The sequence below is a fragment of the Gallinula chloropus genome, assembly GCF_964237585.1.
Source record: "Gallinula chloropus genome assembly, chromosome: 3".
NCBI classification, from domain to species: domain Eukaryota; kingdom Metazoa; phylum Chordata; class Aves; order Gruiformes; family Rallidae; genus Gallinula; species Gallinula chloropus.
In genome coordinates, this window is record NC_140087.1 from 31,203,638 (window position 1) to 31,230,290 (window position 26,653).

At 42.3% G+C, this 26,653-nt stretch overlaps 1 protein-coding gene across 1 annotated transcript in view; it reads right to left on the minus strand.

Annotated features, from left to right (window-relative positions):
• Nucleotides 1-1,342: 1,342 nt before the first annotated feature.
• LOC311189706 (monofunctional C1-tetrahydrofolate synthase, mitochondrial-like) overlaps nucleotides 1,343-26,653 on the minus strand; it is a 117,754-nt gene continuing 92,443 nt past the window's right edge. The window contains exons 15-16 of the mRNA XM_084261421.1: nucleotides 7,760-7,868; nucleotides 1,343-4,286 (exon numbers count right to left, since the gene is read on the minus strand). Of these exons, the coding sequence (XP_084117547.1) occupies nucleotides 7,779-7,868 (90 nt within the window). The 3' untranslated portion in view covers nucleotides 1,343-4,286; nucleotides 7,760-7,778. The remainder of the gene's footprint in view (nucleotides 4,287-7,759; nucleotides 7,869-26,653) is intronic.

The following is a 26,653-nucleotide window of genomic DNA, read 5'->3' on the forward strand; positions in this document are numbered from 1 at the left end:
AGAGTTTACCTTGGAAGGGACATGGAGAGCACGCAATGCATGGTTGACTTAAAGGTTCCTCATGGTGTCGTTCAGTCGAGCCTATGCTGGCATGGAGCAGTTTAGCTCTTCCCAATCATTGCTCAAAGGTTTAAGTTAAAAAGTTTACTTGGGAAGCAAATATTGACGATTTTTACAGTAAAAACCATGTGCACAAGTATGTATACCCTCGTGCTTGTTTCTGTGTAATGTATTAGACTTGAGTATAATATCTTCATTCCACACTTGTGGAAATATTTGAATTTAGCTTACTTTACATAAACACTGGCCTTAAACCCACAGTGTAAGGTAAGTTGTACAGAGCAGCAGTCCTGTTCTCAGGATGGATGCTTGGAGAGGCTTTTGGTGTCTCCTTTTTAATCCTCTCAAGTATGGACCTAGTTGGGCTTTAAAACTTTTCTCTGACATATTTTCCCCAAGGAATATTCTGTGAAAAATTTAATGTTAGAAGGGATGAGCCTGGATACCCCTTGTTGCTACACCAATAATTCAGTGGAGGAGAGAGAGCTCCCATGCTGGCTCTGACTGGTTGAGTGGCCATCAGCAGGGCAGACCCAAGTACTGCTGGAGTGCAGACCTAAGTGCCTGAGACTTGTTATGTGTGGATATGTCCTGTGCTGGAACCCTGTAGAGAAATCTATCTGTGAGAAGTATGTTAAAAACCCAGTACTAATCCAAATCATAGGGTTAAGACTTCGTCTAGCTATAGAGAAAATGGGATCAATGACCAGCGTGTGCCTGAAACACTCAACTTCTTCCCCGACCCCACTGCCTACTTCCCCATTGTGTTTATTCCAGCTCCCAGGATGCTTTCTTGCTGTGTTATGCTCCAGCTGTTTTAACACCTTTGGTTCCTGAAGCTCTTGCCTTGCTTGTATTTAAATCCCACTCCAAGAAGCTCACAGGTCAATGTTCCTGTCTGTGATACTCTTCACCATCTGCCCTCCAAGAAGTGAAAAGTGTTCATCTGACCCTTGCGACTGATCCGGCGCTTCACGCCAAGGACCAGAGGCAACAGCAAGATATTTCGGAACAGGATGTTAAGTCTGGTGTGTTCTTCCCTTCACACACAAACTGACTTCAAAGGTCTGTACTGATGGAGAAGGTCCCGTGGACAGCCCTAGTGTGTGCAGCCCCTTAGGGCAGCCGGCAGGAACCGAGTGTGTTAAGTGGCTTAGGAGGAAAAAAAAAAGGTCACTAAATGGACAAGATGGCAGATAAAGAGACAACAACATGAAATAACAGATGCACTTTGATAATGAATTCAGACTAGAGACAGGTACGGCTTTTGCAAGACTGAACATCAAAACAGACACGCACTTTATTTTCATGTTCATGGCAACTGAGACGCTGTGACTCTGAATTCTAAAACGCAACTGAAGAAACCCGCTGTATGTAGTCTGATACGGTTCAATGTCGCTACTTTTCCCCTGTAGTTCAGCAGTGCCAATAACGAAGCGTTCAGACACTGCAGATCCTCTGATAGCAAACGATGGTGTGGTTCTCACCACACATCAGCAAGCACAGGGATAAGCACAGCAAGCTGCCTTACAGAGCTGCTGTTGTGCCACGTCACAGAACTGCTCGGATGCGGAGGCAGGAGTCCCTCACCGGCAGTCACATCTGCGTAGCAACAAGTGACCCAGCCAACAATCAACACCTTAAAAAAAATTCATTTTTAAACCCTTCACAATGAAGGCATCTAGAAGATTCTGCAGCTCAGCAGATGATGGCCAATATTAGACCAACTCTGCGTGTCAATGTTCATTATTTTTAACAAAATTTCTACTAAAAATGAAAAAGAACCAAAAGCGCCCCAGGGACCTTGCAGATAGTTAACCAGGTGTGTATGGGAAGCTAAAAAACAAAACAAGAGGGTCATTCCAGCTTTCCTTGAATTATTGAAGCTATCAAAACAGTATAACAAATCCTATGCACATGACAGTAGAAAAAAAAAAATACAGGATGTTTGTCAGCTCTCAACTAACTGGGCTGGAATGGTGTTTCACGGAAAGACTGATGGGCTAGATAAACAGGCCCAGAGCACGTGGCCTGAAGGGACAATACTGAAAGCGTGTGGGTGTCAAGGAGTACTTTCAAGTTGCTCATAAAGCCTGTCACTCAGACATCTGTATCCCATGCAAGAGCTCCACAGGCAGACAGACAGACTGACAGTGCCCCTTCTGGTATCCCACACTGCCCAGAGACAAGTCTGATGCAATCGCAGTGGCTGCCAGTAAGGCACTGTAATAGTTTTCTGAATTTCTCCAGGCAAGATGGAGGGAAAGAAAACCATAATTCATTCTTCTTGAAAGAATGCTACTAGAAAAGTCATGGCAGGAACCCATGTTTTCTTCTGTAAATCTTTGGCTTTTTCAAGGCTAGATAGTGCGCAGGACTAAGTAACAACAGAGTTACATATCTGAATAATGTGGTGGTATTCTGGGGCACAATTTACTGGAAATCTCTCTCCCCTGTGAGAGCTGCACTTGAATTGCATCTTGCTATCTACTGATCATGTTTGTCCTGAAACAGTGCAATTAAAGCATCCCCAGTCTAGGCTGTTACAAGCTCTAATGTCTAATCCGGCTAAAATATATTGACTTGCTCTACTTTTTGCATGTACCTTCACAGCAATCCCCATGGTGCTGGGGGACCACACCGCAAATAGAACAGATCTGAAATGCAGTCAACAGCTATTTCCGTGCTACACCAGGGAAGGCATAGATAATTATTTTAATTGTCCCCAGTTTGCTCTTCTGTCCGTAATTATAGTTTTGAGTTTATAAATAACAAAGCACCGTTTTTAAAACCCAAAACAAACCCCTCAATTACAACACAGGTCCTGAGATAATTGAGTCTCCAAATGTGGCTGCGTAGAAGGGAACCAAAACAACTACATGGCAGGAGCCCATAGCATGTGATGTGCGTAAGCGGAGCAAAGCGACAGGATGGAGAACGTCACCAGGAAAATAAACTCTCTCATCATTATTTCACTGCTTTTTACCTAAAAATACAATGGCCTATTGTCTTGATCCAACCTATTGTTCTCTTGCATTTTTTGCTACTGAAGGAACCAACCGTCCGCCAGTGAGAGTTTCCTGAGCAGCAGCAGAGGACGCTTGAAAAGCTCAGCGCGGGATCCTGTACCCTAAAGGCTTGTTCTGCTGCAGATTTAGGGGAAAAAATAGGACAAGGTAAAGTGCCGAGGTAAATTAAAGCACGTTTTAGGATTTGACTTGCCTGAGTACCCCCTGCAAACAGAAAGCATGCTCCAGTTTTACCAGCATTGTGGTCAAAAACTGCACAACAAAGTGGAACAAAGCTTTGCCCTGTCGCATCCTCGCTTGGTGGACGTTCCTCTGTTGTTACTGGTAGTTGTGTGCTGCTGGGGACAGGACAAGAAAGCCTCTAGGCCAGCAGCCAGCACAGCAGGAGCCTTCGTTAGCCATGAGCAGAAGGAAAAGACAGGGCTTCAGAAGCAGCAGTGCCCTCTCCAAACAACCAGCTTCACCACGAGCAGCACGTTATCTATCGGCTGGAGAGCCTGCAACGTACGCTTTGGGTAAACAGAGGCCCGTGGATGTGAGACAGCGACGGCTTAAGTGTTTCAAGAGATCTTTGCCCAACAGGGAAACAAATTATATTTTTAAAAAAACCCCAACCCTTTTACAAAATACATGCTCTGTTCTTTCTCTGCTTCATATCTGCCTTGCTTGAAGCCTGGCTGTTGTTCAAACGCATCCAGAGCAACGCTCAATGATAACTCAAAAATGTGCAGTTAATCTGTGTGTAGTTCCAGCTTCTGAATGCCAGGAGCAAAAATGTATTTTTCAGAGAGAAATGGGCTTGATCACACATTATACTCGTGTTTATGCAAGTTTTCTTAGGTGGCCAACAAAAGGGAAATAGTTCTGTAAACTCCTTTGAGAAAAGATGAAAACTGTAAGGTGAAAAATGTCTCTCTTTTTCAATATTGTTTTATCCTTAAACAAGTATAAGCCCCAGCAGAGAGCTTCCTGCACTACAGCAAGAAAAACTTCAGCTTGCTTTTTTTTTTTGCCTTTTTTTTTTTTTAACTTTACAGCTATATTTCATTAACAAAACTAGTTTGAAGAAAGAGTAAACTTTTGCTCTTTGGATTATCTTGACATTACTCCAGAGACACATAACAGGCATATTTCAGTTTCATTTTTGTCTCCTACTCGCAGGAAACAGGAAAGTTGCAGTTCTTGATTTCCAGGCTCCTGAAATGAGAAAGATAAAGAATTTCTACATTGAAAAAAGACATCTTTGCCTCCTTTAAAGAAAAAAACCAGAACAATGTACATCACAACCCAGAAGCTGTGCTTTAGTGAAATTGGATATTTTTGCCACAACGGTAGTAAGGAAAAACATTTTGTTATACCACATGCACCTCCCATTTCTTATCTGTGTAACCCTACTAGGTGAGAGACAAAAATCTGTACTCATATTCTGTTATGACTGATACATTACTGTAGCAATTGCTGCTGAAAGGAACCCAATTCTGTGGGGAATGAGACTAAAAAAAGCCAGATTTTTGTTTCATAGGATCAATTTTGTGGATGCAAAGGGCAGGTCTTCAGACACCTTCTATCCATATGTGTATGAAGTAAGAACAAAACATCTAACAAATAGTTTGCAACTTCAGGACATGAGTTTTTGTGTCTTTCCCTCCTGGGCTTTTTTTACAGAGGTGACAATGGTCACATTTAGAGCTCTGGGATTCCTCTCAGATTCAGAAAAGCAAAATGCCCACCCTGTGTATTACAATCGTTCTGATGTGCTGCCAAATTTGAAGAGGAGGCGAGTGCAAGAATACATCTGCGACTGTGGGCAGCTGAGGAAAACAGCCACCCCCCACCACTGACCCAGATACCCAAAACCAAACCGGCACAGCAGGAGCAGGTACTTGCAGCTGCTGATTAATTTGGAGGGAATCTTTAGAGCTCACAAGGGTCCTTAACAGACTTTACTTTTGCAGAGTGGGTCAGGTCACACTATGCAAAGAATACTTTGTTTAAAACAGACCCCAAACTTTCTTCCTACTGGCAGACTTGTCTCCATTTAATTCTTACTCTGAGTGGAGCAATCTACAGAGATGGCTCCCAAGGAAACAATTTCAGCTTTCTTGGTGTATGAGCCGGGCAGTGTAATTTTAATAGGGTAGAGGCCAGTGACAAAGAACTAGCCAGATTCTTTCAGCTTAATTTCCCGACATTAATGCTTCAGGGTTTTTAATGAAGAGAGAGAGACTGTAATATTCCATGTCTTAGCTATTTGTCCACAGAAAAAAACAGAGCTGACTTTTTTTGACAAAGCTTTTGCTTTTAGGCTATGACTGGTATCCTGCAATTTTTTTTGTGAGAACTATTCCCTGCATCATTAATGCAGTGAAGTGGTGAAGAAAAATCAGAGAGACTGATGACATCCAGTGTTTCAGCTCAGGAAAAGCCCCACACAGGACCCCTAGCAGCAGGAACTCCTGCCTGTATCCCTTTCACGACTCTCATGAAGCTACGCCTTGCAGAGGAGGATATAAACTGCACATGAAAACAACTGTTCTGAGCTCTGCACGCATGTTTGTAATGGAACATCTGCAGCTCTTCCACAAACCTCTAAATATTTTTCGATTACCACATCTAAAAGATTTGATTCGGGCCTAACGAGCCGGCACAATATCCTATTACTAGAAATCTTACACTGTACACTAAAACCCAAAGAAAAAGATTCAAACCAAGTGGGAAGAAAAGTAAAAATTCCCCCTATCTGCCATCATCAAAACACACACACAAATGCCTGAAAGTACAGTATCACCTACGGCGTGGGTTCCCTTCAGTGAAAGCTGAGTGTAACACTGAACTTCTCTACAGAAGGTTGTGAGTATTGCTCACAATACTCACAAGGAATATTGCTTTTGTCTTTATCCAACATGAGACATGTGCAAATCTAGCACGTGAGCCAGAGGAATTTTAGAGCTGGTGAACACTGCCAGCATTGCCCGGTGCTCACTGGGTAGTACAACGCTCTCAAGGCATTTATTTTGATTGTTAGAGGTAGGAACACACCTGAGTATGTTTCCTACATCGATGGAAAAAATATATTATCAAGCTGGTTTTTTTCTTTAAAAGGCATAAGCTTACTGAATCGTTCATCTGTCTGATGCCATCAATGCCTCCATAATTAGATTAAAACAATTTATTAACAGTTAGGCATATTCACTGTTTCCTACATGGTTTTGTGATTTTGTTAGCACTTCTTTTACATCTGAGAAAACACCATCGCTTACTAAAAGCTGAGTTTAACATTTTAATGTCATCTACAACTTGAAGTGAAAGACCTTCACAGTTGGAATGGAGTATTTCATCTTCTTGATTATCATTGTTCTTCAAAACTCACCAATCCATGGTTTGGATGGATGTGCAGGCAGTAAACACCCGATTAAGCAGACCATGTGAATCTGCATACAGATTTTACATTAGGATTCTAGAGCCATTTCAAATGATTCAGAAGTAATTACATGACTGACACATGATGAATCAATATGTGTGCATGAAGCCAGACAGCTGATATCAGTAACAAAAATGGGATACATGCTTAAGAAGTGGTATAACATTACCCAGCAACAGAACAGCCAGTGATGGTTTGCACGTAAGCTCAGAAACACCTGTACATGCTGGTCAACTTTCAAGCTAACTGCTTTTCACTTGTCCTGACAAGGAATGGCAGAATCTGCTTTCACTGAATGCTGTGACATTCAAGTACAGGCAAGTGAACAGTTAGTGTGGTCTGAACAGTAGTATCCCTCTCTCCTCCTCCACGCAATTCATCAAAACACAGAAGAGATTCTCTCAATCAGAGTAGGCAAGGACGGCTAAAGCAGGGATGAAGTGCCTGGGCACATCCACCTCAACGCCAGGGCTGGTCTGAGGTCACATCACAGTCCTATTAGCTCACAGTAAGATTGTTGTTCGGTGTAGAAATAAGTGTTTTACTCTCTAGTTTGATTTACTGGGGGAAGAGAGAGAGTTAAGTAATGAGAAGAGAGAGTCCCATCACAAGCACACATGGTTTGTTTCGCTCAGGGTTACGTTTTCCTAATAACTTGGATTTTTAACACAAAATTAAAGCAGGACACCAGGAAGATTAATTGCCTTGAGAAGAGAAGGAGCTGGCAGGGGAACTGCAACCTTCAAGGAAAAGGGAGAGAACCCAGCACGAAAGATAGACAGACTAAGAAGACAGATTTGTGTTCCTGAAAGGCTTATTACTATTTGAGAGAGGTGACAACAATCAGGAAGAGAAACACCACCAAAACATGAAAAAACAAAGCAAAGCTCATAAACAAGCTAAGCAACATCTCTGGTATCTAAGTAATGACAGAAACACGCTGCCACGTGAGAGCAGCATTGAAGATGAACTGGATTATTTCTTCTGAGGCGACTAACATGACATGATTTCTTCAGACTGACAAGAGCAGCGTGACTGCAGAGCCAGCTCCTCCTCGTGCCGAACTGAGAGCGCCAGGACACCCAAAAGGCACCTTCAATGAGCATTGTCAGTGTACACCAGCAAAGCCAAGTCCTCAGAGAAACCATGGGCCTAGCTACAGCCCTGACTGACAGCCTTTTTAACGCACGTCCTAGAGACAAACATCCTCCCCCAAGCTGGAACAGGAAAATAAAGGCTGCTGACCTACCTGAATTTGGACGTCCCTCTCAAAACAATCCTTTCACTTGCTCTGTGACAGGGTCGAGGTCAATGTCATAGAAGCACGGCCTCGTGGGCAGTCCTGGCATGGTGCTCATCTGTGGGAACAATAAACCAAAGTTATATCCCTGCACCTGTAAGCAGCTAATCACTCCACCCATGTAAACTTTAGTTTAAGAGAAAGGCTGGATTGTTCATTATGGACTTAACCACAGATGTCGTCTTTTTTGTTTCTGTTAAAAATATCAAGCTTGGTACTTTTTAGATTCATTTTTAAGTGTACACTGCTAAAAGATAGGAAAGAAAAAATAAAAGCCACAAAATACAGGCTAGTATAACAATTTAAGAAAAAAATATCCCACCAGTGAAGACACTTTGGGACTTACTTGTTCCACGGAATATTTATCCAGAACATTTATGCATTTATATCTACTGGGAAAAATCATGCAGCAGAGGGCAAGGACACAACTACCTGAATTTACCCGTGTCATGTGAATGTGTTGAACTCAGACCTCTCTCACAGAAAACCAGAATACAGGAGCAGAATCAACAGCAACACTTTCAGGACCGATAATTTAATGCGAGGAAGAAATTTAAATAGTTCAACTAAGCACACATGGATTACAGTTGAATCCTAATTTAGTAGTTAGAATTAGCAGGTTGAGATATGAAGCTAAAGCAACCCAATTATCTCAAATGATGCGTAATTAAGATCCTGATCTAGCATAAGACACCACCATCTGCATACTTTTAAACATGCAAGTAGTTTCATGGACTTAAATTACACAGTTCTGCTCATGCTGCTTATACTATTATTGCCATTTGGGACTTTAGCAGCACTTAAAGACACATGGGAGACATAGAAATCTTGAGGTGCTGGTCCACGACAGCTAAAGCCACTCAAATCAGAGGTACCCCAGCCTCTCACCTCCCCTGCCACAGGACTTGCCTCCTCTACCTTGCAAAGGAGATGCCTGGAGTACAGGTTCAGCAGAATAATGCCATTTTTTTTGATCTGCTCCATCATATGAGCTAGGGAGCTGCTTTGGCAGGGGGGTTGGACCCGATGATATCTTGAGGTCCCTTCCAACCCCTATGATTCTATGATGATTCTGCTGTTTCAGCTCTTGAGCCAGGAGTGGCTTCCTCAGCCCCAGCACTGGCACAGGGTAAAGGTGCGACTGTGGGGCACTTTTAAGGCAGGACCAGTTTGGATCAACCTGAACCACTTTGGACTGACACCCTATGTCTTCCTAAGATGATAGTTAGAAGCCCTGAATACCCCACCATATTTCCACTAATTCAAGGCACTCTAAAAGTAGCATTTGGGCTTAAAGACATCACAAACCCTTTTGATATATTAGGCCCTATATTAATACTCGAAGAGCTGAAAGACATTACAATCCCCTGAAACAAACCTGGTGTTCAGTTTAGCTCAACTGTTTGTTGGGTAAGAGCCTTTAAGCATTACATCTTATTTAACAGTTGCTAGATTCTGAGGAACAAAATTTTAGCTAGGGCAAGTCAACAGATCTCATTAAAGCTGGTGGATAACCTGACCCCAGGAGGTAACCTTCCAACATGGATGAGCAGGGAGAAAAAAAAAGGAAAGGGTCAGATGAGGGTGTGTTTTTGTGATGTATGTTGAAACGGGACAGTTTCACCCTGGGATAAGTCCCCCTTGGACCTGGCTCTACAACTCATTTTACTGCAACTGACCTCATCCAACACACTGAACTGATGGAAGGCCATGGTTTTGTGGCCAGGGTTGGTTGGCTGATGAATTAAATCTACTTACTGAGTGACCAGACCACCAGCAGGCCACTGGCTGCCAGGGAACGGCCAGAGCACACCATGGCCAGCCAGAACCTCCCAGCAGATACCATAGGGCTGTGCGGCTTCCTCCATTCATCCTCCCCAGTTCCCCAAGAAGCTCGCCTCAGAGAGTGTTTTCTTCAGCTAAAGGCAAGCTCTAACAGGCTAACTGGCCTCAAAAGAGGAAAAAACCCATGACCACCAGCCCAGTTCCTCCAGACAGGGAGATTTACAGGCCTCCCTCGGGCAGGAGCAGACTGTGTTTCCTTGTAGGTCAACCTGTTCTGCTGTGTGTGCAGTGACTGAGTTAGTATCTCCCTCACGCTTCGGCTTCGCTCTGAACACTGGTGTAATGTTTCCATTGTGACGATACAAGCAAACTGGAAGCTCTCTCCAACACAATCCTACTTACTCCAGAGAGCTCTGCTGCCGTGTCAGAGGTTAATTCCATGTTGGGAAGGAGGAAAGGAGCTCGGGGAGCACAGTCAGTAAGGGTGCAGCCACCATCTCACTTGAGATTTAGCGCTGAGAAAAAACAATGCATTGAGCTCTCCTAGTGGACTCAGTACATTTCCTCTGCCTTTAAATATAGTCCTTCCTGATCCTTTGTTATTGCAAGCAGTAGGATTAAAAGACAAAAACGTCAGTTTGCATTGAACAATCCTCTGCCACTGATTGTATGACATCATTTTATTGGCTGACATTGTCTTGGCACCTTAGCTAAGTACTAAAACACCCTGTGACTATTCTTTATCTGTTGGCCACACTAGATGGACTACTACATCATTATGGTTACTAAATTACTTTCTGTGGCACATTCATACCAGTTTCGGAGTTAACGCTTGACAAGAAACTGCCTTAAAAAATTACATTTCACTGGGAGGGGAATGAAAAAATTGCCAAAGACAACTTTCTGGTTACTTTGTCTACGACAGTTCAATATCCAAAAGTAAACTCCCAAATTCCAGGTTCCCCCCCTTTTTGCATTTCCTTATTTTTTTAAACATATCTACAAGCTTGGCCAGTCTTTGCTTTCCCTGCATCATAAACCCAAGGATCAGTTTAGGGGAGTTTTTTGTGGGGTTTTTTTGTTGTTGTTTTTAAAAGAAAATGTTAAAAAAGGGCCCTACATGTGTGTTTTGTTTTGGTTTTGGTTTTAACAGACCCAGTTCTGCACTGGTGCAACTCTACTGTATTAACTAAAGGAAACCTATTACATCTCTAAAATGTGAGTATCAAACCAGTTTATTACCAGTTCAGGGAATATAACTATTCTCATATTGAAAATTTAAGGGAATGAGTTCATCTGAATTAAAATTACTGCTGTGCAAAATGAAGTACAAGGCAAAAAAAAAAACCCACAGAGGAAACACTTTGGGATGAATACCTATGTGAATTACAGAGCGGAAATAAAATACGTCCTGTCACTTTCCCCATGGCCCAGACTTCCAAATGGGCAAAGCCGTGCAGATTTATGATCATTTCTCTCCACTCTCATTATTAGGACACACAGAGGTAACGGGCAGCAGAATCCATCCCTTTTTCATTACTTCAAGGTCAATAGGAGGAGATGGCTGGCTGGCTGAGGAGATTACTACCGATTATTCCCTCACCAGACCTCCATTTCTTTGCGGCAGCCAAAACCACAGGAAAGAAGGGCTCAGTTGGCTGTGGGGCTGCATCAAGGCTTTGGCTGCCTGGCTTTCCACACGGCTGCTGGTTCAGAATGACTCTCTTCCCTCTCACTGTTTCCCACAATGCTGAATGAAAGCATTAGTGAGGGAACTCCCAGGCTGGCCCTAACCACATCGGGCGTGATGCAGAAGCAGCCCTTTCTCTGCCATAGGGAACTGGAGCTTAGATTTTTGTGCAAGGAGTGGGATGGGGGATGCTAGCCTTTCCCCTGTCTGCAGCACCACCTGCACAGTGGTTGGTAGACCACCTCCACCCCTCCAAAGCTTTCTGAAATAACTACTTACTAAAATTCCTTAATTTCTAGATGTTGAAAAAAGGAGAATGAGCAATGAGAGAGAAAATATGCCAAAAACATAAATCACCAGTAACTGGCAGGTATGTCCAGCAAGAAAAAACCTTACAGAAATTTACAGTCATGCAGCAGTTTGCTCATACAATATACACCCTCTATATGTTGCATGGAGATCAGCACAACTCTCCACACTAATATAATGACATTTGGGTTATAGGTTGGTAGCTATGGAACATCACACAGCCTGGCTGTGAGAAAAGAGCAGGGTAAGCAGCAGTGAATGACAACACATTATTCACTTACAACCACAAACTGAACTGAGGTAGCTGAAATACTCACCACTTAATTTGACCAAAACTGTTACTATCACACTTGCCCTGGGAGAAGGCATATATAAGGTACAGATGTTGCACCTTAAGATTTACTGCAATTCATATAAATGCTTTAGGCGAGGGGGAGACAATGAACACACATGACATTTTTATGAAGAATTCATCCAGCTGCTCCCCAAAATACATAATTCAGCAATTAATAGGGACTGGTTTTGTAGGAACGCACTGGAATCAAGCATTTTCTTCACAAACTGTGCACCTATCTACAGATCCATGAGAGCAAATCAACTGCAGAAAGACAATGTGAAAAATACAATGCCTATTTATTACTATGGCACTCGTGTTTTGAAGGCAAAAGCAGCAAGTCTTACAGTCAGCTATCCTGGTGACCACTTATGCTCCTGGAAATGCACAGCTCGTACAAGAAAAAAAAACAAAAACAATTTCAGTTTAGAAAGCCTGAAGGCTACTGTTATTTATACTAGGCATTTATGATCTTACAGATGTTTACTTACATGACTAAACAAAAAAGCCGTAAGGAGCTTCCTTACAAAAGCAGGATCCCGGCTACTTTTAAGGAAGCTACAGGAAAGTGCTGTTTTACTCCCTGTCCAAGTTTCATTTAAATTAGTTACATGTTGACTTGTAGTTTTAGTTGGCCTTAAGGTCTATGCAACAGTTGCAAAATCAAGCACTAAGACTCTGCTAGCCAGGTTTGTTAAGATGGAAGCAGACTGGTTTGGTTTGGAAGGGTCCACGAAGACTAATTCCAATTCCAAACCCCCTGACACAGGCCAGGACACCCTCCACCAGAACAGGTTGCCCAAAGCCCCATCCAGCCTGGCCTTGAACACTGCCAGGGAAGGGGTAGATGCAGCTTCTCTGGGCAGCCTGTACCAGGGCCTCACCATCCTCACAGGGGAGAATTTCTTCCTAGTATCTAACCTAAAGCTCCCCTCCTTCAGCTTAAGGCCATTGCCCCTTGTCCTGTCACTCCATGCCCTTGCAAACAGTCTCTCTTGTAGGCCTCTATTAGGTACCATTAGGTTTTGGTCCTAAGAAGAACTATGCTGCTTAGCTTCCTTTTTTATCAAATGCTTGTCAGTGGTTGATCTATCCTGCCGTTTACTCCAAGTGTATATACATACATACATATATAAAAAAAATATATATATTTTTTCATTTATCTGCAGGAAAAATCCCAAGACCCCCTTATCTGGGTTAGCACAATGTCAGGATTTACAAAACAGATGGTCCAGAGGAATACATCCAACTCATGTTTAGTGTCTTTTTCACATATAAGACAAGATGTGTCTGTTTTACATGCATAGCATAGTTTCTAAATAGAGAGAGAAAACCAGAGGAATCTGTACTTCCACGAAGTAGGGAAAACAGACAACTAGAAGATACCAAAAAAATCAGCAAGCAGCTTATTGAGAAAACCCCTACTCCACAGCTTAAGGAGTTAATTGTTGATTTGACGAGAAACGTAAGTAATTAACATTATCAAATTGTATTCTTTTGTTAATTAAACAAGTTAAGATGACCCACAACCATTTCAAACTTGAAATACTGCAGAAAACAGATGTTGTTTCTCAAGAGAAGCTAGCATAGACACGACTGCGGATAACTCCTCAATAAAACCTGATGGGGCGAATTGCACACCCCATACTCCCTCAGCAAGAAACAATACAAGAGGAAACTCAAGAGATTTATAAATAGTACTCTAAACCTGCATGTACTATATTCAACATGCCAGAATTTGCTGGAATCCTGAGGCACAGCATGAAGGAGCTGTGCTTCAGGGTTTCAATAACGTTTCCTAGTGTGAGTTAGAGCTCTGAAAGACAGATCCAGTATCGGAACTTTGCTCCCCTGCAGTGCATCTGTCAGTCTCAGAGCGCATGAAGCTGAAAGGAAGAGCTTTCCTCCCTTCTGAAGAAATGCCTCCAGGTCTCCAGCCTTGCTTGCCTTTAGGCACTCTTCATCTCCAGTATCAGATTGTTCCCACTGACACCTGAGGTCTTGGTCACACACTGGAAGCTGGCAGCAAGGGAACTGCAAGCCATGGAGTGGGAGAAAGAGATTAACAGTTGCCTTACCGCACAACTGGAGGGATGAGTGCACATCTTATTACTGGATGCCTTAAGGTCCCTGCACTCCCCATTTTAAACCTATACTTGGAAATTTTTCATGAGACCATCCATGCAATGAGGGTAGCAGGTAGGTAGGTCTCCAGCACTTTAAAGCATGTGACTGTGCAAGCATTTTCAGTGAGCAGTCACTTATTTCACCTCCAAACTAGACCTTCCTGCACTGCACAGAGGCACTCAACATGCGACGAAATGGGAAAGTAGTGCACAAAAACTAGGCATATCCTAAGTATCGCCAGGATCAGCTTGTAGTTTGTTCCACAGTATTGGAAAATTCCCCCCGCTCTGCAGAGCTCTGTCACTTCAGAGCTGGTACCTCATGTTTTGAATGACAGAAGTAAAAAAAAATTCCATTTAAATGACAGAAAAGAGTAATTAAGAGAACAGTATCATTTGTCTCAGAAGAAATACAGCAGAATGAAACAGCCACAACAAAATATGTGCAATATAGTCGACGTGCACGGACGCACCCCCAACCCACACACACATAGGTATTAGAGAGGGGAAATGACACCATAGCAAAGGCTGAACTCATGCTCAAGTGACCTTTCACCACCTCTTAAAAGCAAACAAAGCTCAAACTCTCACATTAGGAAAAGCAGATGCACAATGGAGGCAAGTTGGGGCTTCCTTGGAAAAGTATCAACCTTTAAAAAGAAACTAATAAATTCAGCCTTGTAAATGGCAGTAATTTCTAAAAATCTACTTTAATAGCTACATAATGCTTAAGAAAATATTGTCTCATTATTTTTCATTGCCTGAAAATAACAAGGATTTCAAAAAACAGCTAAGCAATGATCCTTAGTCAATGTTTAAAGAACAGTTTACTTCTAGGTTTTAATGAAAATTTGCCAAATGTGATGATAGCCAGAGGAGGTAGGGAGAGTGAAGCTCCTATTTGCTTCTCAAAAAATCTTCAACAGAAAAAGATCTTGCTGCAACTTTTAATAATCATGGTAAGAACCTCAACATCTTAGCAGCTTTCAAAACAATGTTTGAAAAGATGCTGATGCTACCCCAACATATGCTGTGGTATTCCTTGGACTAGATGGCTGTGTTTCACTGGCATGCTGACTGACACCAGGTGCAGAAATCCAACTGGCATCAGTTATTCTGTTACCAGGGTTTCTTACTTTAATGTTTCCATATTCTTGGCAATTGTTCGATTTTGTGAAAGGATTTACAACAACAAAATGCATGGAGGTTGCTCTTCTGCTATCAGTATCTGGAAGAAGTTATGAAAGTACTGCATATTGATTATATGATCCTAATTGATCCTGATGCCAGGTGCTCAAGTGAGGCAGAAGCAGCTTGTACCCTGTTAGATTCTCTGAGGGGTTACCAACCAGGACCCTACAATTGACTTGTCTTGAGTGGAAATGGTGATATCCTGGGCATCCTAAGGAAGAAACCAAAAGCCACACAACAGTCCACATCTGCCCAGTACAGCTCACGGTGAGACCTGTTGGGTGCATATCCCAAAGGAAGCAGGGGATGAGAGGAATTGGTCAACGCTTAATTGGCCAAGGTCTTGGTGAATATGTCAGTGTAATACCACTGAACTCAAACGTTGCTGTTAGTGATGTGCTGAAGCACCGAAGACCCAGAATTGGCATTTTTCTAGTTATTAAAGAAAATATTTAGACACAGATGTAATCTGTAAAAGAATGAGCAATTTCCCCAATTAAGTGAAACATTTGTGACTCACATACATGACTGCAATTCCTCTCAGCAGAATTGTCTCAATTAATTTTCAACCTAAAATTTCCAGAACCATACTTGAAGCAGAAGACAACGATCCCCCTAACAGCACAGTAGGATCAATATTTCAAAATTTACTTGAAAAATACATCTCCCTCTCTCTCTCTCTCTAAGGTAGCACATTTGATGGTGTTAGTTCAGCACACAGTTTTTTCATACCATCCACAACACAGCACTATGTTTTACAGTTTATTCAGAGCTGTTTTCCCCTTAGATTGGTTAATTGATAAAAAAACCCAAAACAACCACTACTAAAAGGAAAGCTACAAATAACCCCACAACCCAAAAGAAAAACAATCAACCACAGAGGACATAAAGGTGGAGGAAAAACAGGGCTACAAATTCCAGGTGACTTGTTCCAAAACACACCTCTCTATTCCAGCTCACTTAAATCCATTTTCAGGAGTAATTGCTCCCATGGCCAAGGCCTCCATCCTGATTTTACTTTCTCATGTGGGCTTTCAACAGAATCCGTGGCAGAGGATTCTTGTTCACTGCCTCCTATACAAAGTCACCTCCTCAGCTGGAAGAAATCCTTCCCTCCAGCTCATTCTTGATGTCAGAGGGTCCCAGGGCTGTTCCCATTCTTGTCTGATATATCAGACACTGGAAACATGCCTCTGAGGGAATAAATCCAGAGGGTGAAGGCATTCTTCTCACTTGCTGTTTCAAGAACAGGATTATCTGAAATATCTGACGTTCCTGGCTCCATAATCCTCCTGCTTTGTACAGTGCTTGGATCTCCTGGTGAGCAGGAGGTGTCCAACCTGCATAGCAGGTTCTGCTGAAAGCAGAGCAGGTTTTGTGGTATCTGGGGAGGAGAGGTCTCCATGGACCCATCCCAACTGCCTTGCCCAGGGAACAGGCACTCTTAATTTCCTCTGGAACCTGTGTATGTTTTACCATTTGTTTCTCTAGAAGGGCCATTCCTCAAACACCAGGAGCACGTCCCACTTTGTGCTCTTGATCTTCACTCTGCCATTATTCATAGAATCATAGAATCTTAAGGCTGGAAAAGACCTGCAAGATCATCAAGTCCAACTGTCAGTCTAAGGTCACCATGTCAACTAAACCATGTCCTGGAGTGCTATGTCGACATGTTTTCTGAACACCTCCAGGGATGATGACTTCACCACCTCTCTGGGCAGCCTGTTCCAATGCCTGACCACTCTTTCAGTGAAGAAATTTTCCCTAATATTGAATCTGAACCTTCCCTGGGGCAATTTGAGACCGTTTCCTCTCATTCTATTGCTAGTTACTTGGGAGAAGGGACCAACCCCCACCTCACTACAACCTCCTTTCACGTAGTTGTAGAGAGTGTTAAGGTCTCCCCTCAGCCTCCTTCAGGCTAAAGTTTGTTTAAAATTTTCATTTTGTTTAAAAGCTTTGTAACTTTCATACAAGACTTGCCTTGCTGGTCAGCCATGTTAACACCAGAAAGCACAGAGCCTCAATTACAGCCCAGAAACTGGAGATGGTGGCAGCAGCAGACTATGGAAGAGCATCAGGAGCATCATCCAGTCATTTCAATGACAAATTAAAACACTGAGAAAAGAGATTGTCTAATTATAGTGAATAAAGCCACATTTAACTGGTACCATACTATTCCTCTTGGTTACAATTAACTAGATCCACTGACATCAGACTAATTAAAGTTCCCTATGAAACATTCTATCAGACAATGTCTGTGCATAGATATATATATTTGTGTATATATGTATACGTGTGTGTATATATATATGGGAAGAACCACTTCTAAAGAAAAGAGACAGATTCTAGCAAAGGATCCGTTAAAATTAGTTCTTTTAAACTGTTAAATCACCCAAGTGGCTTGGTCTGATTTAAACCAAATGTCAGTGGTGCCCTTTATGATATGAAAGGGTATGAGAATTTTGGAAAACACCTGAAGCAACAAGAGTTAAAAAAAAATGCTAAGAGGAGGTGACTGTACTTTGCTAATCCTGTCTGAGAAGATGTGATCTAGTTTTCAGTACCGTGAAACAATAAAACCAAGGACATACACTACATAATTGCAGTTCAGCTTTCCAGTCTGTAGTTATCAGGGAGATGTCAGAACGAAGAGCCTGGGGACTTGTCTCCAAAGAATGATCAGCTGCGGTGGTCATCAACAGCATCAATCACTAACACCGTATCATTACTATGTATCAACCTTCTCCTGTCAGCATCTCTAATCTCATCAGTTCAAGTTTCTACATCTGCTTTCCCAAGTCACTTGTTGCTTGGCTGAACAATTCAAATGATTTGCTCTTTGTAGCCCATAACACACATTATTTTGAGGCAGACTGAAGCAAAGGGGAAACAGACAATTACAAACACGCACCTTGTAATTCCAGATGCAACTGCTTTCTATCTATACTCAATTTAGCTCCATCTCTCTCCAGGCAAATTAGTGTTTCGATATGTTAGGTCAATGTTATCTTAGCTACAGTGAAGAATACAAAACCCTTTCCTTTCCATTTATTCCTAACCAAGAAGATCCAGAATGGATCCAGTTTGGCTGCATAGGAGGATGCCAAATTGTTAAGCTGTGCAAATCAGATATTCTCGGTCACAAGTCCACCACAGTATGCATTACTCACTACAGCGTGTCCTCTAAAATCATACCATGATGTACTGTGGTTCCCTTTGACAAGGAAGCAAACAATTAAAAAAAAAAGTATCTTACTTAGTTGAGCGATTTTCATCCTATAGTCTACTGAACCACTATTTTAAAAGGTCTCTAAAAGGCTGCTATGAAAAGTGAACCTTGAATAACCTGTGCTGGAGCCCACACTTCTCCTGAAAATGGAGGGCAGAAATGCTTTGAAAAAGGCCAAAAGCTCCCAACTTTGTGATGCACTAGTACCTTCAGAAGAGCCACCTTCTTCACAAGCTGCCAGAACTGCACTAGTAGTTGCAAGGAGAAAGGAAAAAATTCTAGCCACAAATGTGTGACTTAACTGTCTCGTGGCAGTACTGATTTTCAGTTTCTCTAAGGAGATACTAAAATCCTAATTTCTGTTCATTGAGAGAGAACCGTGAGTTAACAAACTGCCAGATAGAGTTAATTATCAAAGGAAACCAGAAAAAAATTTGTTAACTGACGGGAGAGTACAATCTTTATCCTAGAAACGTGTGCCCTTACATAAGATCATAAAGATTTATAATTTTAGATTTATAAATAAAATTATTTTCAAGGTACTTACAAATATGAATTAACTACATTAAGTACATCTGGGAAATAAATGAAAGAAGATCTCCCTTTCAAAAGGTGAGGGAGAAAGGAGGCAGAAAAGGTTACATGGTTTGCCACAAGGAGCTGAGGTGCTGCCAGGAGAACGGAACTTGAAATTGGTAGCTCTGAATCTCATCGTAGTCTCACATAACTGAAGCTCAAAAATAACTACGCTACATTGCACAAAACATTTTTCTCTTCCTTATCGAAGCCTTTGAACCAGCATTTAGTGAAGTTCAACTTTCTCCATTTCTGACACTTCGCTCAGTATGAAGTTGGAGCAAGTCACTTTTCTAACCACGGTTTCGGCAATGAAAAATAGGAAGATTATTTGTGCACATACAGAGTAAATCATAAAACCCCCCAAAATAAAACGACAACATAGAAATTAAAGACCAGTTCAAATAGAAACTCTCTAATGCCAAAGTGAACAAAGTAGGAGATAAAGCCATAAGCTTTATTTACTCGTATGGTATAGCCCCCCGGCTCCTCCTAATGAAAACAAGACCAGTCTGTCATGAACTTTCATTTTTGGCAAGCAAACCATTCACAACTCCACTGCTCAGCCAAAGGAGTAACAAACACAACCCACAACGCATCTGTTGATATTCAGTCTGCCTCCTCCCCTCCCGAGGACCCCAGGAACAAAGTCCCCCATGACAGCACACCAAACTCACCTGAAGAGCTGCAGTGTCCCCACAGTGGGACTGCCCACCTGCCTGGGCATCTTTCTTGAAGAGAGGCTGCTGGTGAGCAAGAGCGACAGATCGTGCCGCCATCTCATCAGCAGCATCCCCTCCAGCAGTTGGAATCCCCACAGTTATTCTCATTGGAAAACTACTTTTTGTTTATTTGTGGGAAAACTCTGCTTTATCTTTACTTCCACGCTTCACGTCTCCTTTGTCAGACTGCTTAAATACTGACTGTGAAGTTATTTTTAAATTGATGTTTTGTGGCAGTTATTAAGAATTTTTTTTCTTTTTCCCAGAGAAAAGTAAAGAGACTTCACAAATTCCGAGGGAGCTTACTCGTGCTGCTGCAAACATGCCTCGATCCCATTCTGGACAGATTAGCTGCAGAGCACTTGGTTTCCATGTCTGCCCTCTGTATCCCATCTTTACTACAGGTGCTAAATACAACGGCACTGGATCAGAGCTCTACCGTCAGCACAACTCATTCAGGGTCTGAGGCAGAAAAGCAAATCTGATGCACACCGTGCCGGCAGCACGGCGGTGTTTCTCTCTTGCACGTGCGAAAGGGGCTTTGCTCTGCTCCCTGTGTGCCACTGCATGCTTGCTCGCCCTCATGCTCCCGCTGCTTTGCTGCACGCGTACATAGGCCTGCACAACAGCGCAGAGCACGTGGCTGGCCACAACTGAGAAGTCAGGGAACAGGAAAGAACCATGAAGGGCAGAGGAAGGTGGGAAGTATCTGTATCACCTGCATTTGTTTGTAAACCAGCATCTTTCATCTTCATTTGATTTGGGCTAGTAACAAAAGCTCCTAGTGCCTGGCTTTCTGCATGTACAGAGCAGCGGGGCACTGTGTACACACAGAAAACCGGTGCAGTGCGATCAATTAATACAGTGATTTCACGCTTTAAATCGTCTAGAAGGCTGGCAGGGAGCGTGCCGTAGCATGTCACAGCAAATGTGCGTGTCCCAGGGTTTTGTCTCAGAGTGGCTGGTGCCAGAAGCTTTATGGACAAAAGCTATGGAGGTTGACAAAGCAGCCTCTGTCCGATGCTGGGAGCTGATGGCTGAAGACTGACCAAACCCCTGAACGCCATTGTTTAGCGCCTTTTCTAAACCAATTACTTACATTAATTACAACCCTGCATATTGTTGATGGCTATAGTCTTTTAGAAGTCTTGTTAAATTCTTGGCCTCAGTGGCTTTCCTGTGTTAATGACTTCCATGTTTTAGTCACACATGAGAAAATACTTCCTTCTTTTACAGAGGCATTAATTTAGATGCCTGCAAACATCTCTTCACAGACCACAGAAATATTTCAAAGAAAAACTGGTTTCCAGGCACTATGGAGAGAGGTGCAGATAACCACAGCAGCACAGGGCCATGACACAGGTGTCGATCCAAGTCTATTAAATTCACAGGACTTCAGATGTTACAGACACAAATTTTATATGACCAAGGCAACTTAAAGAATCTTGGCTTTCTCAGTATTTCTAATATCAGAAACACATTAGCACGTCAAGAATCCTAAAACAGTTTCTGTGAAGAAACTGCGACTGATCCAAGAAGCTTTGATTAGACAGAGAGAAACAAAACGGCCAAACTGCTGAAGAATATAAACCTACTGCCAAATTGACTCGGGGGTAACATGAGAGCTCTGATGATGGCAGCTAGCTTCAAGCACACCTTTTAAGACAGCGAGCCTATACAAAATGCTATGCATCATACTGTTAGCAAACTGATGTTTAAAATCAAATTCAGAATCCTGTTTTTCAAAAGGGAATGCCTCCACATTAGTGTGGGGCTGTACTATAGTCTCTGTAACATTCTTCTCCATTACAAAATTACTCTCTAGTTACTTACCCACTAGTCGAAATTTTAGCTGAAAAAGATACTTTATATTAATTTTCATTTTTGTGGGATCCAGGTTATGATGCAAAAGTAACCTGGATTATGTACGCCTAATGAATGCAATAACCTTCACAACTGAAAAACTTTCTCTTGCTTGTGCATAGTATGGCATTGGTCCTCCAGTGATAACTTTTGAGGTTCAACAAACCAGCTGAAATGTCTGCAATGCCACACAAATAAGGATCTTTCTTTTGGATCTGCTGGGATTACTGGGGAGGGTGATGAGGAGCCTGACAGATACAAAAAGCCAGCACAGGTCAGGAAGTCATTTACAGGAACAGACGTTTGTTCTAGTTGCATTCACAGCCATGGATGCCACATAAGGGAAGCTAGCATTTAACAAGTACTGTGCTCAGATCCATTTCACTGTTGTTAAGGGTACTATTAAAAAAAAAAAAAGGACAAGGAAAACAGACTTAGTGAGAGAGAAGGGGAAACAATGACATATCCAGGGTGCAACTCCAAATAACCTAGGAGATGCTCTGCGACATCTTCATTACTTGTTTCCTCTTGTTAGTTTTTGACCTTTGCCTAGCTCATTCTGATATTTAAAGCTTACAGTCTCTTTGTAAGTGAAAACCCCTTAAAAAGCCACAGCAAGCCAAAGGCAGCCCCTTCACACCACACAGCAAGGGCTGTGGCAGGCAGGGCCTAGGAGCCCAGGCTCCTCCTCCCCAAGGCAGCAGAGATTTACATCTCCCAGAGCACAAGCACCTGCATCCAAATTGCTGCGAAGAGGGGCACAACTACAATCCCGCTTGTCTGGCCATGCTCCAGTTCACCAAGGGGCTGCATGAGATTTAGGACCCTGGTTAACCAGAAAGAAGAGCAGGGCCTGGAGCAAGAGATGAGACAGACGCTCCCACTGTCGCTCTTCCTCAGCTCTCGCTGCCCAAACACCTCAGTTGCTTTTCAAACAGTTTCTGGACAGCTACTTTTTATTTTTTTCCCCTGGAGTGATATAAGGCAAGCTGAAAATAACAGAGGGTTACCTGCAAAACACTACAACACTAAACGTAGTTAATTCTAATGGCCGAGCAGCTGATTCACAAGCAGATCAGACATCTGTGCACTCAGGGAACCCCATTCCCCCAGCGAGCCAGGGGCTGATACTGCTTCAGCAATATGATTTTCATTTGCAGACATATGTCTGTCAGAACCTTAAATCTCGTACTATATTAACTTTGTGACTGATATTAAACATATGTCTGGAAAGAATCAAAGAGCAGTCGGTTGTCTTGAATCTGGGAAAATTTAAGATTATTTCTTACTTAAGTGTCAAAAAATATTAACATAACTTTGTACTTTATAAAGTGGAAAGACTCCAAAACCAGGCAGTGTTCCATGTACCTGTGGTGATAAGCAGAAGAATGGATAGTTATAACATAGGCAGATTAAAAAAAGCCAACAAAACTCCCCTGTAAATTTCTTTCCCAGCTGGGAGGATAAAGCAATTCCTTATGAAGAATGCTAGCAGCAAACTGTCATGACGAATTTTCCTCTGCAGTATCTATTTGGTTCTGAATGAATTGCAGAGAAGACACCAGACAACATCAAAACAGAAGCTTCTAATTGCCCCATAAAATGAAGATGACTTATCCCCTTAAAACTGAACTTCTATGAATAAAACAGTACCCCATGAAACCACCAGGAATTACACTGCAGTTATCTGGGATTCATCTTGTGTATTACTTTTTTTATTGTTTTGTTTTAAACACACTGTACTGGAAATCATATCAAAAGGGCTACAAGAAAGCACATTTTTGGATTAAGATGGCTATTGTATCTGGGGAATGGAATTCAGAACACATCTTTAATGAAACGGTCCATTTGGCCTAACAATCCAAGGAAACAAAAAAGTTGCTATCCCTTTAGAAAAATGTAATTTTTAAAGCATATCAAATGTTTTCCAGTTTCAAGGTATGCACAGGCTTGGCTAGCATTTCAGAGAGGATTCAGTTTACCCAGGAAAAAAAAAAAGCACATTTACCCTGGAATAAGAATGCTCACAGAGAGATGTACTAGAACAGACATTCTGCTGAAAATTTGACGACACCTCGTTCCAGCATGACACCTGTGCATGGTCTGTGGTGGGCATTTGTGTATACGCTCGCCAATTCTCCCACCCAAGTTTTTCTCTCTTTCACTAGGGAGCAAAGCAAGTCTCCCCATTGTGCCCACTTTGCAAAGCACACGTAAAAGGCATTTAAGCCATCTGAAATGATCGCTGGCGTTTCCTCTAGAGAAGCAGTGAAAGAGTCTGTTCTTACTGCAGGCACATTTAGCAGGACTATCAGGATGCGCCATCACTCACTGTAACGGCTTGGTCACAGGGCTTCTTGCGCAGACGTCCTTTCTACATTCAACCTTGGGTACCTTACTGGTAAAACACACTGAAACACCATGAAAGCATGCCTTTTAGTCAACGTGGCCTGTCTTCAAGAGCTCCCATCCCTTGGCTCATTAGCTTATTCATTCAAACTGGCAACTCTGTAATGGAAACAAAGCTCCAGCTCAGAGGAAACAGAGTTCTTGGACTTGACGTTCCTTATGACTGGCACACGGGCATTTTGCATTATTGACCAACCTAAGCTATTCAGGAAGCCCTATTTGCTTGTGCAGACTTGTGGTGCCCATTTTTTTTATGCCTTGCCCTATAGGAAAGCAAAATAAGTGCTTGAAAATGAACAACCTAGGGCTTTTAATCACCACATCTCCTTCTGCTTCTGGGTGACTTCAATTCAGATGGTAAAACGCAGAACTGCTTGCACAGTGCCTGTGCCTCTGTTCAACCTTAGTGGTGGCAGGCAAACCTTCACCAGCTCTTTGGGATGCCAGGTTGTGGCCTGCAATGCCACCTTGGCTCTTTCTTCCGAAACGATGGCCAGAGCACAAGCATCAGGATAATTTTTATTTCCTTTTTGACTTGGGTGCCTGAGCAGGAAGACTAGCCACTGCACTTTGGAGGCACTCATGTCATTTGATGTGTCTGAGACTTTTTTCTGTTTTATACTGGTTTGGACCACTTCAATAAGCTTCAGTGTCACTCTGAGTATCTTTCTCCCTCTTACGTATAATCCTGTACAGATTACTCGTCCTCTCCACCAGCAGGGGAATATTTGAAGTAATACATCTATTTGTATAGCTGTGCCAGACATTCTTCCTACGCTCTTCCTGTGCTGTGTTTGTAATTGTATCTGTCTTTCAAAAATTCAATTAAGGAACAGTTAATGAAAATGAATTAAATTAGTCCTCTGACAACACAGAGCAGCACCACATAGATGATATATTACAAGTTCGGGATGGAGCAATGAGAAAGAAACAGCAAAGTAGTGGTAAGTCTTCTGTGTCCTTCCAAATACTTAGGAAGAATGCTTTAAAGTTCTTTGTTAGGAAGAATGGGATATGATGCACAGTGTGAAACAGCTGTTGCTTTCTAAATGAGGCAAAAGGGAAGCTAAAAAAAGAGGAAGCAGAAAGGTAAAATGGATGCAAGTATTAAATCCTTGATGTCTTCTCCTTATTCCTAATGAAAAGAACATCTTGGTGGGTTTTGAGTAACAAAGGTGTAAAATATTCTACAAATGAAGGTTAAAAAAGACTAAATGCTTTGGATGAAGGCAGTCAAGGGAGGGTTCATATAAATAAATAAGCAACACTTAATCAGAGAAGTAATTCTCCCACTGTCTGAAGTGTTCTGTTTTCCAGCAAAGCTGCAAAAATCCTCAAACTCATTACACTGTATATGGATGCAGCTTCTGTACTTTATTCCAGCACATCCAATATATTGGGGTGGGGGGGAAGGAGAAGAAAGGAGAGGGAAGGACGAAAGACAGCCTAATGATCAGCAAGACAGCCACTATGAAGCAAGACTAACTTATTTGACAATCAAAATGAATGTGTGGATGCACGCAGGAATTTTCTTCCCATGGAAGTTACTACTCGCTTCTTTTGTTTGTAGTCAAAGCATACGCACGTTTGGCAACGTAACCTACTTGTGGATGTTTCTGAAGTCTCATTTAAATGACTTAATTTATCCTGAAAATACAAGTCCAGAACTGGAAGCATCCATAATTGTACCCTACCACCACGGGGGTGTAGGCGTGCAGGTAGGCAGGTGTGCCCATAAGTGTGGGCAGGTACTCCTGCTGAGTGCCATGAAGCAAATGTTTTATTGTCTTACTTCTGTAAACTCTTTAAAAATATTTGTATTGCATTATTTTATTCAAAATTTCCTGCAGAGTTCCTTCCCCCCCCCCCCCATACACATAAGCTGTCAGTTGATGATTTGATTTTATATGAGACTTTTACTTCTTTTCTTTCTTTATGGCATCAGCCATCCCAAAGCAAAACGATGAGCGACAGGCTGAGTTGACAAGGTTGACTATGTTGAAAGGCTCCCACCATTCCTGGCTCACTGTACCTGTGGTTCACAGCACATTAGTCATAGTGTGTGCTGCAGAGCCCATGCACGCCCCACCTTTAGGTTCCAGCACTATAAATTGAATTTGGGGATGCAGCCAAAGAGCTGAAAACTTTCCCTCTAATATACAGTGCAGCACTTTGTCTTGCTAGAACAGAAACCTTGGGTAAGGCTGCTCAGGCTCTCTGGAGAGAATTAGCACCCAGAACAGAGCGTGTGGGCTGAGCTCGACACAGCTTGCTTTCCCAAGACTCAGGGCACAGCTGTTTCAGCAGCCACATTTCCCTCTGTAGCAGGGGCTTCCTGGGCATCCAACTGCAGTAATTCAACCTGCCTGTGAAGCAAGGCTGTGTCGAACACAGCCTTTCAGGGACGCTGGGCCACCCCTCTGGCACTCATCCTCTTGAGAGATGAAAATTATTTTACAGAATCAAATGGAAAAAAATAAAATCACAACGCTTCCTCACTGCTCTTCATGCAGTCTGTACAAACAAGAGGAAATTGAATATGGCATGTAAACATGCCAAAGGAATTAGAGCTGATCACACTTTTCAGACAAGCACCATTTAGCATT